Raw genomic sequence first — 13,901 nt, 5'->3', positions numbered from 1 at the left:
GTTTTAAACCAAACATTGCTCTAACAATAAGCTGGAAAACCCTGCAGATCTTGCTACTCGAGTTATGTTGTCTCTCCTTGCAGCAGACATTTGTGCTTGAGATTGCAGTGGTTAAAAAAAACAGGATGTCTGGTGGAAAGGCAGGCAATCTTGGGGCAAGCAGAAAATCTGCTCCACTCTGTTATCCTGAGTTTCTCTGCTAATGTACTATTGAGTTTCGTTTCTGTTCTAACATGACATTAGATGGAGTTGTGTCATTCCCATTCTTAAAATATGAGAACTGTAAAAGAGAAGTAATGCTTCCTGTTAAATTTGGATGTAGTGATTATTTCAATAAATTCACCTGATTTAGATGGGGGGGAAATGGAAATAGAAAGACCATAAGACAAAGGAGGAGATGGGTGCAGAATTAGGCCATTTGGCTCATTAGGTCTACATCATTCAATCATGGCTGATTTATTTTCCCTCCCAACCCCTTTCTCCTGCCTTCCTTCCGTAACCTTTGATATAACGAACCTGTCACCCTCTGCTTTAAAAATCCCCAATAACTTGGCTTCTACAGCTTCTGTGGCAATGAATACCACAGATTCACCATCTGGTTGTACAAAATTCCTCCTCATCACTGTTCTAAAGGGACACCCTTCTATTCCAATGCTGTGCCCTCTGGTCCTAGACTCTTCCACTATTGGAAACGTCCTTTCTATGTCCATTCTATTTAGGACTTTTTATATTCAGTCATTTTTTAAATGAGATTTCCCCCCTCATTATTCTAAAGTCAATCAAGTACCTGATGGAAGGAAGTGTTATATTGGTCCCAAGGCACATAAAACAGGCCTAAACATTGCTGCATGGAGTCTTGATCAATTTGTATTGGAGAAACCATTATTCAATCTGGATCCTTTAAATGCCTGGCCAGACCACGCAGCTCTTGCAACAGGAAGAAATTTTAAGAAAGCATTACTGAGATCACCAACTCTAATCTGTAGTAGTTAGCACTAGAGTTTCCAAAGATTTACTGCTCTTCTTTGAGGATAAATAAAACACATATTTATTCAATGTTTTATTAAAGGTTATCAGTAGGACATCCTTTGTAAAATAAGTTTTACAAAGCAAATTCAAAAGTCTGAGAAAATATAAGAACTATTGCTTTTTATAGAAGGGAGAAAGATCTTTTGGAAAAAAAGAATATTCCAGAGTGTTTTTTTGTGTCTCTTCTTGCAAAATAATAATGGTTAGATCTTTGATGGTGATTGTCAAGATCAAGGAATGTTACAGGTTACCAAGCTTGGCTAACTGGAATATGTTAATAAAAGAAACTAGAATTTAAGGAAAGGAGACAAGGAAACCTAGAGGCACTTAAAATATTTTTGTTTGGTTTTGAAATAATAATAAAATCTGCAATTTGCATGGATTTTCAGCTGTTCCTTTGTAGCAGTCAGTGACTGAACAGTGACTTGAGTTAGTTGTGTCACCTACAAATTGTAATACCTTTTGTAGTCACAGATGGAAATGCTGCTCTCGGGTATATTCACCATGGGTATCTATGATGACAGTTGACGTTTTAGGCCAAGACTCTTCATCAGGGCTGAGAACGAAGGGGAGAAGACGATGGATATTGAATATTGAATTTGAATATTGATTTCTCCTTCTAGTGAACAAATTTCCTTCCCTTCTTCCTCTATTCCCCACTCTGACCATTACCTCTTCTCATCTGCCCATTACTCCTCCCTGGGTCCCCTTTTCTCCTCTTGTCCACTCTCTTATCAGATTCTTTCTGCTCCAACCCTTGACTTTTCCCACCCTCCTGGCTTGACCTATCACCTTCAGCTAGAATCATTCCCCACGCTCCATTTTTTTAAAAAAATTGTTATCTCCCCCACCACCCCCCCCCCGTCCTGATGAAGGGTCTCAGCCTAAAACATCAACTGTTTACTCTTTTCCATGAACGCTGCCTGACCTGCTGAATTCCTCCAGCATTTTCTGTGTGTTGCCTTGGATTTTCAGCATCTGCAGACCTTCTCGTGTATGCAAAATAAATGAAAGGTTTATTCATTTGTGGATTTTTAGGAGACTGGGTCACAAAAATCAGTAATCGAGAGAAACGTCAACAGAGGAAGGAGCGCCAGAAGAAGAAATGTGATGTGACCTGCGTTGCTGATCCAACTGTTCCTCTTTATTCTGACGGAAACAGGACTGCATCAAGAACTGTGAAGGATTACAGAGGATCAGATGATCAAGAAGGTATTTCAAAATGTCACCAGTGTGATTTATTAGATGCTTGGGTCGAAGTTTAAAAATTCAAAAACCAGTGAGGCTTATCTTCGGCGAAAATAAATATATTTTTCAGTAAATTTATTTTTTTCTTGTTGTTTTCCAGTTTTGGCATAAAGTCTTAATTTAATCAATTTAGATTATGGTCACCAGTAAAACTCAGAAGCATGTACTAAACACCAGAACTAAATTTGGACTTGAATAACAACAGCTTCGAGTTTGTGAGGTAGATAAAATTGGCCAGGAAAATTCTTCTGAAGTCTGAAGGAATTGATTAATATGTGAATGGTGATCCTTTCAAATGGATTAGATGAGTAGTGGTATTATTTACAGATAGTTTGTTTTCTTGAGACACCTGATTATTTGACTAAGTCATTGAATATGTGGGATTGAATTTCCAAACGGATCTCCAGATCTTTCACTGTAACTTCATGGAAAGATCTGAAGAAACCTTGTAGCCTTGTAGAAGCAACTTAAGTAGTAGGTGTACACTCTCACAGGGCTTCCAACCATTCGTTTCTAAGGTTACAGTGGATGATCAGAAAGCTCCTACAGCAATTCATCTTGTGAGTAATATCTACATTTTTAGATCACATCTGTAAACTTTGTAATAAACTACATTTTTCTATTTTTATTTCTGTAGTTTCATATTTAGAAATACAATCTCATAATGGATCTCATCCACTAACTCTTTTGGCTCAACAGGTGCAGTGTATATGGTCTGCCAGGTAGTCTGTACCTTATTTTTCTCTTAGAGTCACTGAAAGGTACAACACAGAAACAAGTCCTTCGGCCCATCTGGTCTATGCCAAACCATCAAGCTGCCTACTCCTACTCTCATCAAGCTGCACCAGGACCATAGCCTGCATACCCCTATAGTCCATGTACTTATCCAAATTCCTCGTAAACGTTGAAATCGAGCTCACTGCTTGCACTAGCAGCCTATTCTACACTCTCACATCCCTCTGAGTGTCGAAGTTTCTCCTCATGTTCCCCTTAAACTTTTCACCTTTCAGCCTTAACCCGCGGCCTCTGCTTGTAGCTCAACCCAACCTCAGTGGAAAAAGCCTGCTTCCATTTACCCTATCTATACCCCTCATAATTTTGTATACCACTGTCAAATCTCCCCTCAATCCTCTTTGTTTCATAGAATAGGTGCCAATGTGTTCAGTCTTATAACTCCGGTCCTCCAGTCCCAGCAAGATGCTTGTAAATTTTCTCTGTACTTATATAATTTTCTTTCTTTTGTAATTTTATGTTAGAAACATAAGATTCAAAGAGTTGCTGGTGCTTCATTGTTCTCCAGGATAAACTATTACTTCGTAGTCCATAGGTTACATTTTTGGAATTATTGATTTTTACCTAAAATTAGAGAAAGTTTGTTTGTCTTAGCAGGTATGCTGTAGGGATGGTAAAGTTAGGTGGAGTTCCAGTTTAAGGTATGAGCTGCCATCATGACTCTTTGCTTAAATGTTAGGTATAGTTCCACTCCAGGTGCTTTGCTGCCTTACCCTTTTAGGCAGGAAATGTCAAAGGTATGGAATTAACAGCAGTAACAAAACAGTAAATGTCAATGAAGATTTTGCTTGTGCATTGGTATTTGAGAGCGCCAGGCTTGCATAGGCAGGCTGCTCCCAGTCTCCACCAGCTATCAGGAGTCGCCTGCCACTCATTTCCAACTCATCACCTGCAACCTATTTGAACCCAACTCTCATCCACAGTCAACAACACACACAAAATGCTGGTGGAACACAGCAGGCCAGGGGGCATTTATAGGGAGAAGCGCTGTCGATGTTTCGGGCTGAGACCCTTCGTCAGAACTCATCCACAGTCCTTGTTCACCCACTGAACCAGTCAGCCTCACCCAGTTGCTCCTAATCTTCAATTTTACTCTGCTTGTGGTGTTTCATATCTGTTCTCTCTCATTTGTGGTCCCTTTGTGGCTTGTTATTTTCTTAATCTATAAAGTTATCATTCATCACTGAATTGTCTCCACTACTCTGCTTTTGGGTTAAGCCTCTTCTACATTTCCCAGGAGGATGTGTGAACCATCGATTGATACAGCAGAGTATGCTCATCTGAAGGAAGTCGCCTGTTGATGTGGGCACATGATCAGGAGCAGCAGGAAACCATCGACAATCTGCTTGCTGCTGTCTACCAACTCTCCATCCTGATACAATAACCCCGCCCCAGTTAACCTTCTCCCTTTGAGCCCTGGATTCAGTGCCCGAGTGCTTCAACAGATCCCCTGTGAGGTTTGACATGCTTACTGCGGAGTTGCCGATCACTCACGCATCAAATGCCCACTGCGTCTGGAAAAGGCACCACCTAGCAGAGATAAGGGGCCTTCTGCATCCTGAATGGTGATTTTGCCCTTTGGTGCATGGCCTTATACATTCAAGTTGTTGTATAAGTATAAATGTTGACAATAGGCAACACTGACTCTGCAGTAAGATGTGCTCTTCATGACAAAATAAGTGTATTAGGACATTCCAAATTTTAGTCTGGTAGACTCGTAAACATCTGTTTGCCTAAAATAAACTTGTAGGATTCAGACTCTATAATTAGCAATACCCCAAGGCAAAGCAAAATGGAAAATATTTTTTACATAGCCTAAATATAATTTTTACTAAACTAAAATATAACCTCAGCAAACAAGGAAATGGGTTTGGACTGATCTTTTTCTTAATTGGAACTGACTGGACACAGTATCACAAGTATTTAAAGTATGCATTCAGTGGCTAGCCATAGATTAAATATAAAATACAATTATATTACCAAATAATTAGAAATACTGAACTTGTTTTAGTTTAAAAGTAAAGCTATATCTAGGAAATAAAATGGTTTGGATCCTATTCAGACGTATGTGGGTACTTCAGAGCCTGTTCTGTTTGATTAGATTTGGATGAATCCTATTATTGAAGTTGAGTTGGCTGATGATATTGTAATAAATAGCTACGGCTGTCATGTCCTGTATTCTGATCTGGGTTGTGACTAGCTGAAATTGTATCCTCTAATACATGTAGTGTTTGCAATGTTTCATGAAGAGTCACATCTAGAGGTCAACACTTCAATGTAAAGTATACCAAAGAAAAGCCCCAGGGAACACTTTAACTTTCAGTACCAGGTTAGTGGAAACTACCCACAAAGTTATTAGTGCACAGCAAAAAACAGTCAAGCACTAGGTTAAAGGTTGTTTGAACTTTTACATCAAGGTACTGAAATAATGGGGTGAGTTGTGCTGACCTGGTCTCCAATCGGGTCTGCCACTCTGGAATTAGTGCTCACATCTTCTCATGCCTATCTTGCTGTTCTTCTGTATCTTAAAGACCAACTTAACAATGCATTTTGTGCCCTCTGTTGACTATGAAGGAAGAAAAACACTGTGACCAGCACTATTTAACAAGTCCTTCAGCAGCGATTCTGCTGGCATTTTGTTACTGTTTCAAGTTACAAATTTGCATTAGTTATAGAAAGCTGTTGAAAGATTTTGACTTGATAGCAACACCCAATTTTTCTAGGCAGGGTAGTACTGATTGCTGTCTGCAGTTCCAGGTGGATGTGGCCCAAAGATCTAGGAACCAAAGGAGTGGGTAAATTACTTTTTTTGCAATGATTTTGCTTAATTTGACTTTTTTATAAAATACTTACAAGTTGTATTAATGTTATTTCTTATAACTTTTAATTTTTAATTTACTTCAAAATTAATGCTTTTTGAAAAGTAAAGTGCAGAGTTGAAGTGCAACGTTTACAAAGCACTGTGCCTGAGGAGCCCTATAGTCCTACCAGTGTTGTGTGTCCTTTCCATCTATAGCCTCTAGGGGAAAAGCGAATAAAACGCCAAATGTGCTCCTTGTACCACACACAGTACTGAATGCCAGTCTCTAACATGTGGCAAGTATTTCCAGTTGCAATCTGGAATGGGTGGATTCTGTCACGTGTAGTGTGAAACGTGAACCAGTCACAGAAAGACACTTGTAGATTTGTATCAACGGGTAGAGAAAATTATTAATTAACATGAAAACAGTTACATAGAAACATAGTAAACTTACACAATACAGGTCCTTTGGTCCACAATGCTGTGCCGAACATGTACATATTTTAGAAATCACCTAGGGTTACCCATAGCCCTGTATTTTTGTAAGCTCCATGTACCTGTCCAGGAGCCTCTTAAAAGACCCTATTGTATCCGCCTCCACCACCGTCGCCGGCAGCCCATTCCACGTACTTACCGCTCTGTGCATTAAAAAAAAACTTACCCCTGACATCTACTCTATACCTGCTTACAAGCACCTTAAAACTGGGCCCTGTAGTGTTAGCCATTTCAGCCCTGGGAAAAAGCCTCTGACTTTCCACACGATCAATTCCTCTCATCATCTTGTACACCTCTATTAGGTCATCTCTCATCCTCCATCGCTCCAAGGCGAAAAGGCCAAGTTCACATGCTCCCCAATCCAGGCAACATCCTTGTAAATCTCCTCTGCACCCTTTCTGTGGATCCATATCCTTCCTGTGGTGGGGTGACCAGAACTGAGCACAGTACTCCAAGTGGGGTCTGACCAGGGTCCTTTATAGCTGTAACATTATCTCTCAGCTCTTGAACTCAATCCCACGGTTGATGAGGGCCAGTGCACTGTATGCCTTCTTAACCGCACAGTCAACCTGCTTTGCAGATTTGAATGTCCTCTGGACTTGGACCCCAAGATCCCTCTGATCCTCCACACAGCCAAGAGTCTTACCATTAATACTATATTCTGCCATCATATTTGGCCTACCAAAATGACCCACTTCTCACTTATCTGGGTTGAACTCCATCTACCACTCCTCACCCCAGTTTTGCATCATATTGATGTACCACTGTAACATCTGACAGCCTTCCACACTATCCACAATACCCCCAACCTTTGTGTCATTGGCAAATCTACTAACCCATCCCTCCACTTCCTCATCCAGGTCATTTATAAAAATCACGAAGAGAAGGGGTCCCAGAACAGATCCCTGAGGCACACCACTGGTCACTGACCTCCTTGCAGAATATGACCTGTCTACAACCACTCTTTGCTTTCTGTGGGCAAGACAGTTCTGGATCAACAAAGCAATGTCCCCTTGGATCCCGTTCCTCCTTATTTCTCAATAAGCCCTGCATGGGGTACATTGTCAAATGCCTTGTTGAAATCCATATACACTACATCTACTGGTCTACCTTCATCAATGTGCTTAGTCACATCCTCAAACATTTCAATCAGGCTTGTAAAGCACGATTTGCCTTTGACAAAGCCATGCTGACTATTCCTAATCATATTATGTCTCTCCAAATATTCATAAATACTGCCGCTCAGGATCTTAATCATCAATTTACAAACCATTGAAGTAAGACTCACTGGTCTATAACTTCCTGGGCTATCTCTACTCCCTTTCTTGAATAAGGGAACAACATCTGCAACCTTCCAATCCTTCAGAACCTCTCCCATCCCCATTAATGATGCAAAGATCATTGCCAGAGGCTCAGCAACCTCCTCCCTTGCCTCTCACAGTGGCCTGGGGTACATCTCATCTGGTCCCAGTAATGTTACCAACTTGATGTTTCCTTAAGCTCCAGCACATCCTCTTTCTTAATGTCTATATGCTCAAGCTTTTCAGTTTGCCGTAAGTCATCTCTACAATCACCAAGGTCCTACTGAATACTGAAGCAAAATATACATTAAGTTCTTCTGCTACCTCCTCCAGTTCTATACACACTTTTCCACTGTCACACTTGATTGGTCCTACTCTCTCACGTATTATCCTCTTAAGCTGCACATACTTGTAGAATGCCTCAGGGTTTTCCTTAATCCTGCTCACCAAGGCCTTCTCGTAGCCCCTTTGGCTCTCCTAATTTCATTCTTAAGCTCCTTGCTAGCCTTATAATTTTATAGATCTCTGTCATTGCCTAGTTGTTTTTTTTTTTGTTGTTTTTCTTTAACCTTTCGTAAGCTTTTCTTGACTAGATTTGCAACAGCCTTTGTACACCATGGTTCCTGCACCGTACCATCCTTTCTCTGTCTCATTGGAACGTACCTGTGTAGACTGCCACACAAATATCCCCTGAACATTTGCCATATTTCTGCTGTACATCTCCCTGTGAACATCTGTTCCCAACTTAAGCATCTGTGTTCCTGCCTGATAGCTTCATATTTCCCCTGAATCCAATGAAACACTTTCCTAACTTGTCTGCTTTTTTTTCCCTCTCCAATACTGTCATAAAGGAGTAAAAATTGTGATCACTATATCCAAAATGCTCTCCCACTGAGACATCTGACACTAGATCAGGTTCATTTCCCAATACCAGATCAAGTACAGCCTCTCCTGTTGTAGGAAGTTCATAGCTCTTTTAATAGAGCTGGTCAGGCATCATTTATTCATGGTCAAAAGAAGGCATTAACAGAAGCAATGAGCTCCAAAATGGTAGAGCTGTGTTGAATCAGCCTTGTTGGTTCAGTGAAATCTGAAGTCTGCATTTGTCAACTAAAGCTAAAGTGAACCCTCAGATTAGGTTAAGGGGCCAGGCAGTCAGTAGTGACATTCCTGTTTGGGAATCGTTCAGAATACACAATATAGAAGGAAAAGAAAAATTCCAAGAGAACAACCTATTTGGGCTTAGTTGATTTAAAAAAAAGTTGACGATAATATCAGTCTCATTGGAAAAACATAATTGAGTAAAAGGGATGGCAAGAATAACAAGGCAATAATAAATGGCTAAAATATTAACAAGGATGGAAGAATTAGTGGAGAAGTCTAAACTAAGCAGACATATTTAAAAAGGAATATATTTATCCATATGAGGGGTGCCTGGGGTCCTTCATAATGCTGTTTCCTTTGCGGATGCAGCGTGTAGTATAAATATCCGTGATGGTGGGAAGAGAGGTACCAATGATCTTCTCATCCGTATTTATTAAAATGAAAAGTTAACAAAGAAAGCCTAGGAAATAAGTAGCCAGTAGATCAGTTAGTCAGGTACTTGGCATCATTCTCCAGTATAGATGATACAGGTAACATCCCATAAATAGCAAGAGATTGGAATTTGCTTGGATGAAACTCAAGAAAACTGTAAGTATTAAGAAAGTAATTTTGTTACTACCCCTCAACCATTAGGCCCTTGAACAAAAGGGATAACTACACCCATTCTACTTCTGGTGTTCCTACAACTGATGCTCTCACTTTGAATCTTTATCTTGTTATTTCATGCTCTTTATTTATTGCAGTTGGACTGTTTATTGATTCTGTTTACAGTTATTGTTCTATAGATTTGCCAAGTCAAGTCAACTTTTATTGTCATTTCGACCATAACTGCTGGTACAGTGCATAGTAAAAATGAGACGTTTTTCAGGACCATGGTTTACATGACACAGTACAAAAAACTAGACTGAATTATGTATATATAAAAAAAACCCACAGAGAAAGCTGTACTAGACTACAACCTACACTGGACTGCATAAAGTGCACAAAAACAGTGTAGGCATTACAATAAATAATAAACAGGACAGTAGGGCAAGGTGTCAGTCCAGGCTTCAGGTATCGAGGAGTCTGATAGCTTGGGGGAAGAAACTGTTACATAGTCTGGTCGTGAGAGCCCAAATGCTTTGGAGCCTTTTCCCAGAAGGCAGGAGGGAGAAGAGATTGTATGAGAGATGCATAGGGTCCTTCATAATGCTGTTTCCTTTGTGGATGCACTCTGAACCAGGTAATGATGCAGTTGCTCAGGATGCTCTCAATACAACCCCTGTAGAATGTGATGAGGATGGGGGGGGGGGGTGGGCGATAGACTTTCCTCAGCCTTCGTAAAAAGTAGAGACGCTGCTGGGCTTTCTTTGCTATGGAGCTGGTGTTGAGGGACCAGGTGAGATTCTCCGTCAGGTGAACACCAAGAAATTTGGTGCTCTTTATGATCTCTACCGAGGAGCCGTCGATGTTCAGCGGGGAGTGGTTGCTCCGTGCCCTCCTGAAGTCAACAACCATATCCTTAGTTTTGTTCACATTAAGAGACAGGTTGTTGGCTCTGCACCAGTCCGTTAGCCGCTGCACCTCCTCTCTGTGCTGACTCTTCGTTCTTGCTGATGAGACCCACCACGGTGGTGTCATCGGCGAACTTGATGATGTGGTTCAAGCTGTGTGTTGCAGCACAGTCGTGGGTCAGCAGAGTGAACAGCAGTGGACTGAGCACGCAACCGTGGGGAGCCCCCGTGCTCAGTGTGGTGGTGTTGGAGATGCTGCTCCCAATCCGGACTGACTGAGATCTTCCAGTCAGGAAGTCTAAGATCCAGTTGCAGAGGGAGGTGTTCAGGCCCAATAGGCTCAGCTTTCCAATCAGTTTCTGAGGGATGATTGTGTTGAATGCTGAACTGAAGTCTATGAACAGCATCCGAACGTATGTGTCTTTTTTGTCCAGGTGGCTTAGGGCCAGGTAGAGGGTGGTGGCAATGGCATCATCTGTTGAGCGGTTGGGAAGGTACGTAAACTGCATGGGGTTCCAGTGAGGGGGCCAGCAGAGTCTTGATATGCCTCATGACGAGCCTCTCGAAACACTTCATGATGATGGATGTAAGTGCAACGGGACGGTAGTCATATAGGCAGGACACTGAAGATTTCTTCGGCACGGGGGCGATGGTGATGGCCTTGAAGCATGTTGGAACGGTGGCGCTGCTCAGGGAGATGTTGAAGATCTCGGTGAGAACATCTAGCTGGTCTGCACATCCTCTGAGCACTCTACCAGGGATGTTGTCTGGTCCAGCAGTCTTCCGTGGGTTGACCCTGTACATGGTTCTTCTCACGTTGGCCACGGAGAGACACAGCACCTGGTCATTTGTAGGAGGGGTGGACTTCCTCGCCGCCACGTCGTTATCTGCCTCAAACCGGGCATAGAAGTTATTCAGCGTATTTGGGAGGGAGGCATCACTGCACAGTCAGGTGATGTTGTCCTGTAATTGGTGATGTCCTGGATGCCCTTCCACATGTGCTGCGTGTCACTGCTGTCCTGGAAGTGGCTGTCGATTAGCTGGGCATGTGCTCGCTTTGCCCCTCTGATGGCTCGGGACAGTTTGGCCCTTGCTGTTGTTAGGGCTGACTTGTCGCCTGCTCTGAAGGCAGAGTCATGGTACCTCAGCAGCGTACGCACCTCCACGGTCATCCATGGCTTCTAGATGGCACCTATAGTGATCGTCTTGGACAGAGTAACATCATCAATGCACTTGCTGATGTAGCTGGTCACTGATGCTGTGTACTCCTCTAAGTTGGTAGAGTTGCCATCGGTTGCAGCCTCCCTGAACATGTGCCAGTCAGTGTTCTCAAAGCAGTCTTGAAGAGCAGAGATGGCTCCTGCTGGCCAGGTATTCACCTGCTTCTGAACTGGTCTGGAGCGCCTGACGAGCGGTCTGTGTGCTGGGATTAGCATAACAGAGATGTGGTCTGAGTATCTGAGGTGGGGGTGGGGCTCTGCCCAGTACGAGTCGGGGATGTTTGTATAAGCAAGGTCCAACACGTTCTCCCCCCTCGTTGCAAAGTCCACATACTGATGGAATTTGGGGAGCGCTGACTTAAGGTTCGCGTGGTGACAATAAACAGTCCATCAGGGTGTGCGTTCTGCAGTTCGCTAATAGCCCCGTACAGTTCACAGAGCGCCTCCTTAGCAGTAGTGCTGGGGGGAATGTAGACACTGAATATAAGGACAGAGGTGAATTCCCGTGGCAAATAAAATGGTCTGCATCGAACTGCCACAAACTCCACTAGCGATGAGCAGTGTCTGGAAACAAGCACAGAGTTCTTACACCATTCTGTGTCAATGTAAACACAGACACCGCCACCACGAGCCTTACCGGAGAGAGCTGCATCTCTGTCCGAACAAAACAAAGCTAGCCCATCTAGCTGGATGTCACTGTCCGAAATCCCATCAGTGAGACATGTCTCTGTGAAGACATACGCGGAGCAAACTCTGTACTCCCGCTGAGTATTACGTTGGAGTCGGATGTAGTCCATTTTATTGTCCAGGGAGCAGACATTGGAGAGCAGAATGGACAAGAAAGCTGGCTGGCTAGGGTTTGCTTTTAGCCTGGCACAGACCCCTGCCCGTTTGCCTCGCTTCTGCTTCCCTGCACATCGCTTTCAACGTCTCCATCTCTGGCTCCCAGCATCAGGCAAGTCCGAGGATTGTAGGCCCATTCCCCTCAGAAAGCTGACGTTGCGTAATTCAGCCAGCAGATCTTTGTGGAGGTTTGTTTTTGGGCGATCTCTGTATTGTAGTAGTATCTGGCGATGGTAGATAGCCGCTCTGTTATCCATGTGCCCTAATCGAAAATTGTGTATCAAACTTAAAATAGAAAATTAAAGTAAAATTAAAGTATCACCAGGTCTGAAAGTGTGCCCGCAGAAAAAGAACCTCAGGGTTGTATGTGGTGACATGCATGTACTCATAACAAATTTTACTTTTAACTTCCAACTTATTTTTGTTCAAACAGTTGATGCTGAATGCTTATAAATCTGAGTATTCATGGACTTTCTCTTGAATTTTAAAGAAATACCCAATGATATTTGTGTTCTGATGAAAGGTCTTTCACCTGAGATGTGAATTGTTTCTATCCACAGATGCTAGATAAGTTTTCCAGCCTGCATTATGGCTAGCCAGATGGTGTTGCATTGGTTTAATTTTACAAAATTCTGCAGATTTAGAGAATATTTCTTTATCTTAGAAATTAGATGAGAGTTTCTTGGAATGAAGGCCAGAGACTAGTGGTGTGCTGCAGGGGTCCTTGTTATTCATTATTTATATAAATGATTTGGATGCAAGTACACAAGCCTTGATCAAAAGTTTGCAGATAGCCAGAAATTAGGAGATGGTGTTGATGTTGTAGTTGTATAAGTAATTGGTGAAACTGTAGTTGGAGTACAGTGTAAACTTTTTTTGTCACTCATGGGAAAGCCACGTTTAAACTGGAGAGAGTGCAGAAAGCATTTGTAAGGATGTTGCCATTACTAGAGGCCCAGAATTATAAGGAGATGTTTGCCTGGGTAGGTCTTTATTCCAAGTGCGTAATAGAATGAGGAACCAATGTTTAAAATTTTGAGAGAGACAGTTAAGGTGGATGATGACAGTCTTTTTCCCAGTGTAGCTGAGGTCAAAACTAGGGTCTTAGATTTTGGCAGAGAGGAAAAAGATTTACAAAGAATCTGAGTGCATGTTTTTCCTCCCAAAGGCTGGTAATTTTATAGAATAAGCCGCCAGAGGAAGTGGTTGAGGCAGGTACAAGAAGCACTTGGGTAGGTGTGTTGAGCAGCAGGGGATTAACCGAATGTGGGAAATTGGGCTAGATGGATGGGCACTATAGTCAGTGTTGCCTGGGTGGGTCAAAGGACAAATATCTGTGCTACATTGCTCTGAGTCGAAAAACAAAAAATACTGGAAACACTCAGGGAGTCAGCAGCATCGGTGGAAAGAGAACCAATTAATACTTCAGGTTCAGATTCATCATCAGAACAAAAGTGGAGATTATAATGGATTCCAGAAATTTCACACAATGCAGTATACGGTATTGATCTTCTTTTTAAAAAAAAGAATGTTAATAATGTGTTACAAGCTGTTCAGAGAAGCAATTAAATTAATA

The 13,901-nt window shown here is 42.1% G+C and overlaps 1 protein-coding gene across 1 annotated transcript in view; it reads left to right on the top strand.

The window, feature by feature from the left end:
• Positions 1 to 13,901, top strand: part of LOC132400625 (protein LYRIC-like) — an 87,171-nt gene that overhangs the window by 35,578 nt on the left and 37,692 nt on the right. The window contains exon 4 of the mRNA XM_059981783.1: positions 2,068 to 2,241. Within this exon, the coding sequence (XP_059837766.1) occupies positions 2,068 to 2,241 (174 nt within the window). The remainder of the gene's footprint in view (positions 1 to 2,067; positions 2,242 to 13,901) is intronic.

The sequence above is a fragment of the Hypanus sabinus genome, chromosome 10, assembly GCF_030144855.1.
Source record: "Hypanus sabinus isolate sHypSab1 chromosome 10, sHypSab1.hap1, whole genome shotgun sequence".
NCBI classification, from domain to species: Eukaryota; Metazoa; Chordata; class Chondrichthyes; order Myliobatiformes; family Dasyatidae; genus Hypanus; species Hypanus sabinus.
The sequence above is the reverse complement of the archived record's forward strand: the minus strand, read 5'-3'. Positions and strand labels throughout refer to the sequence as shown.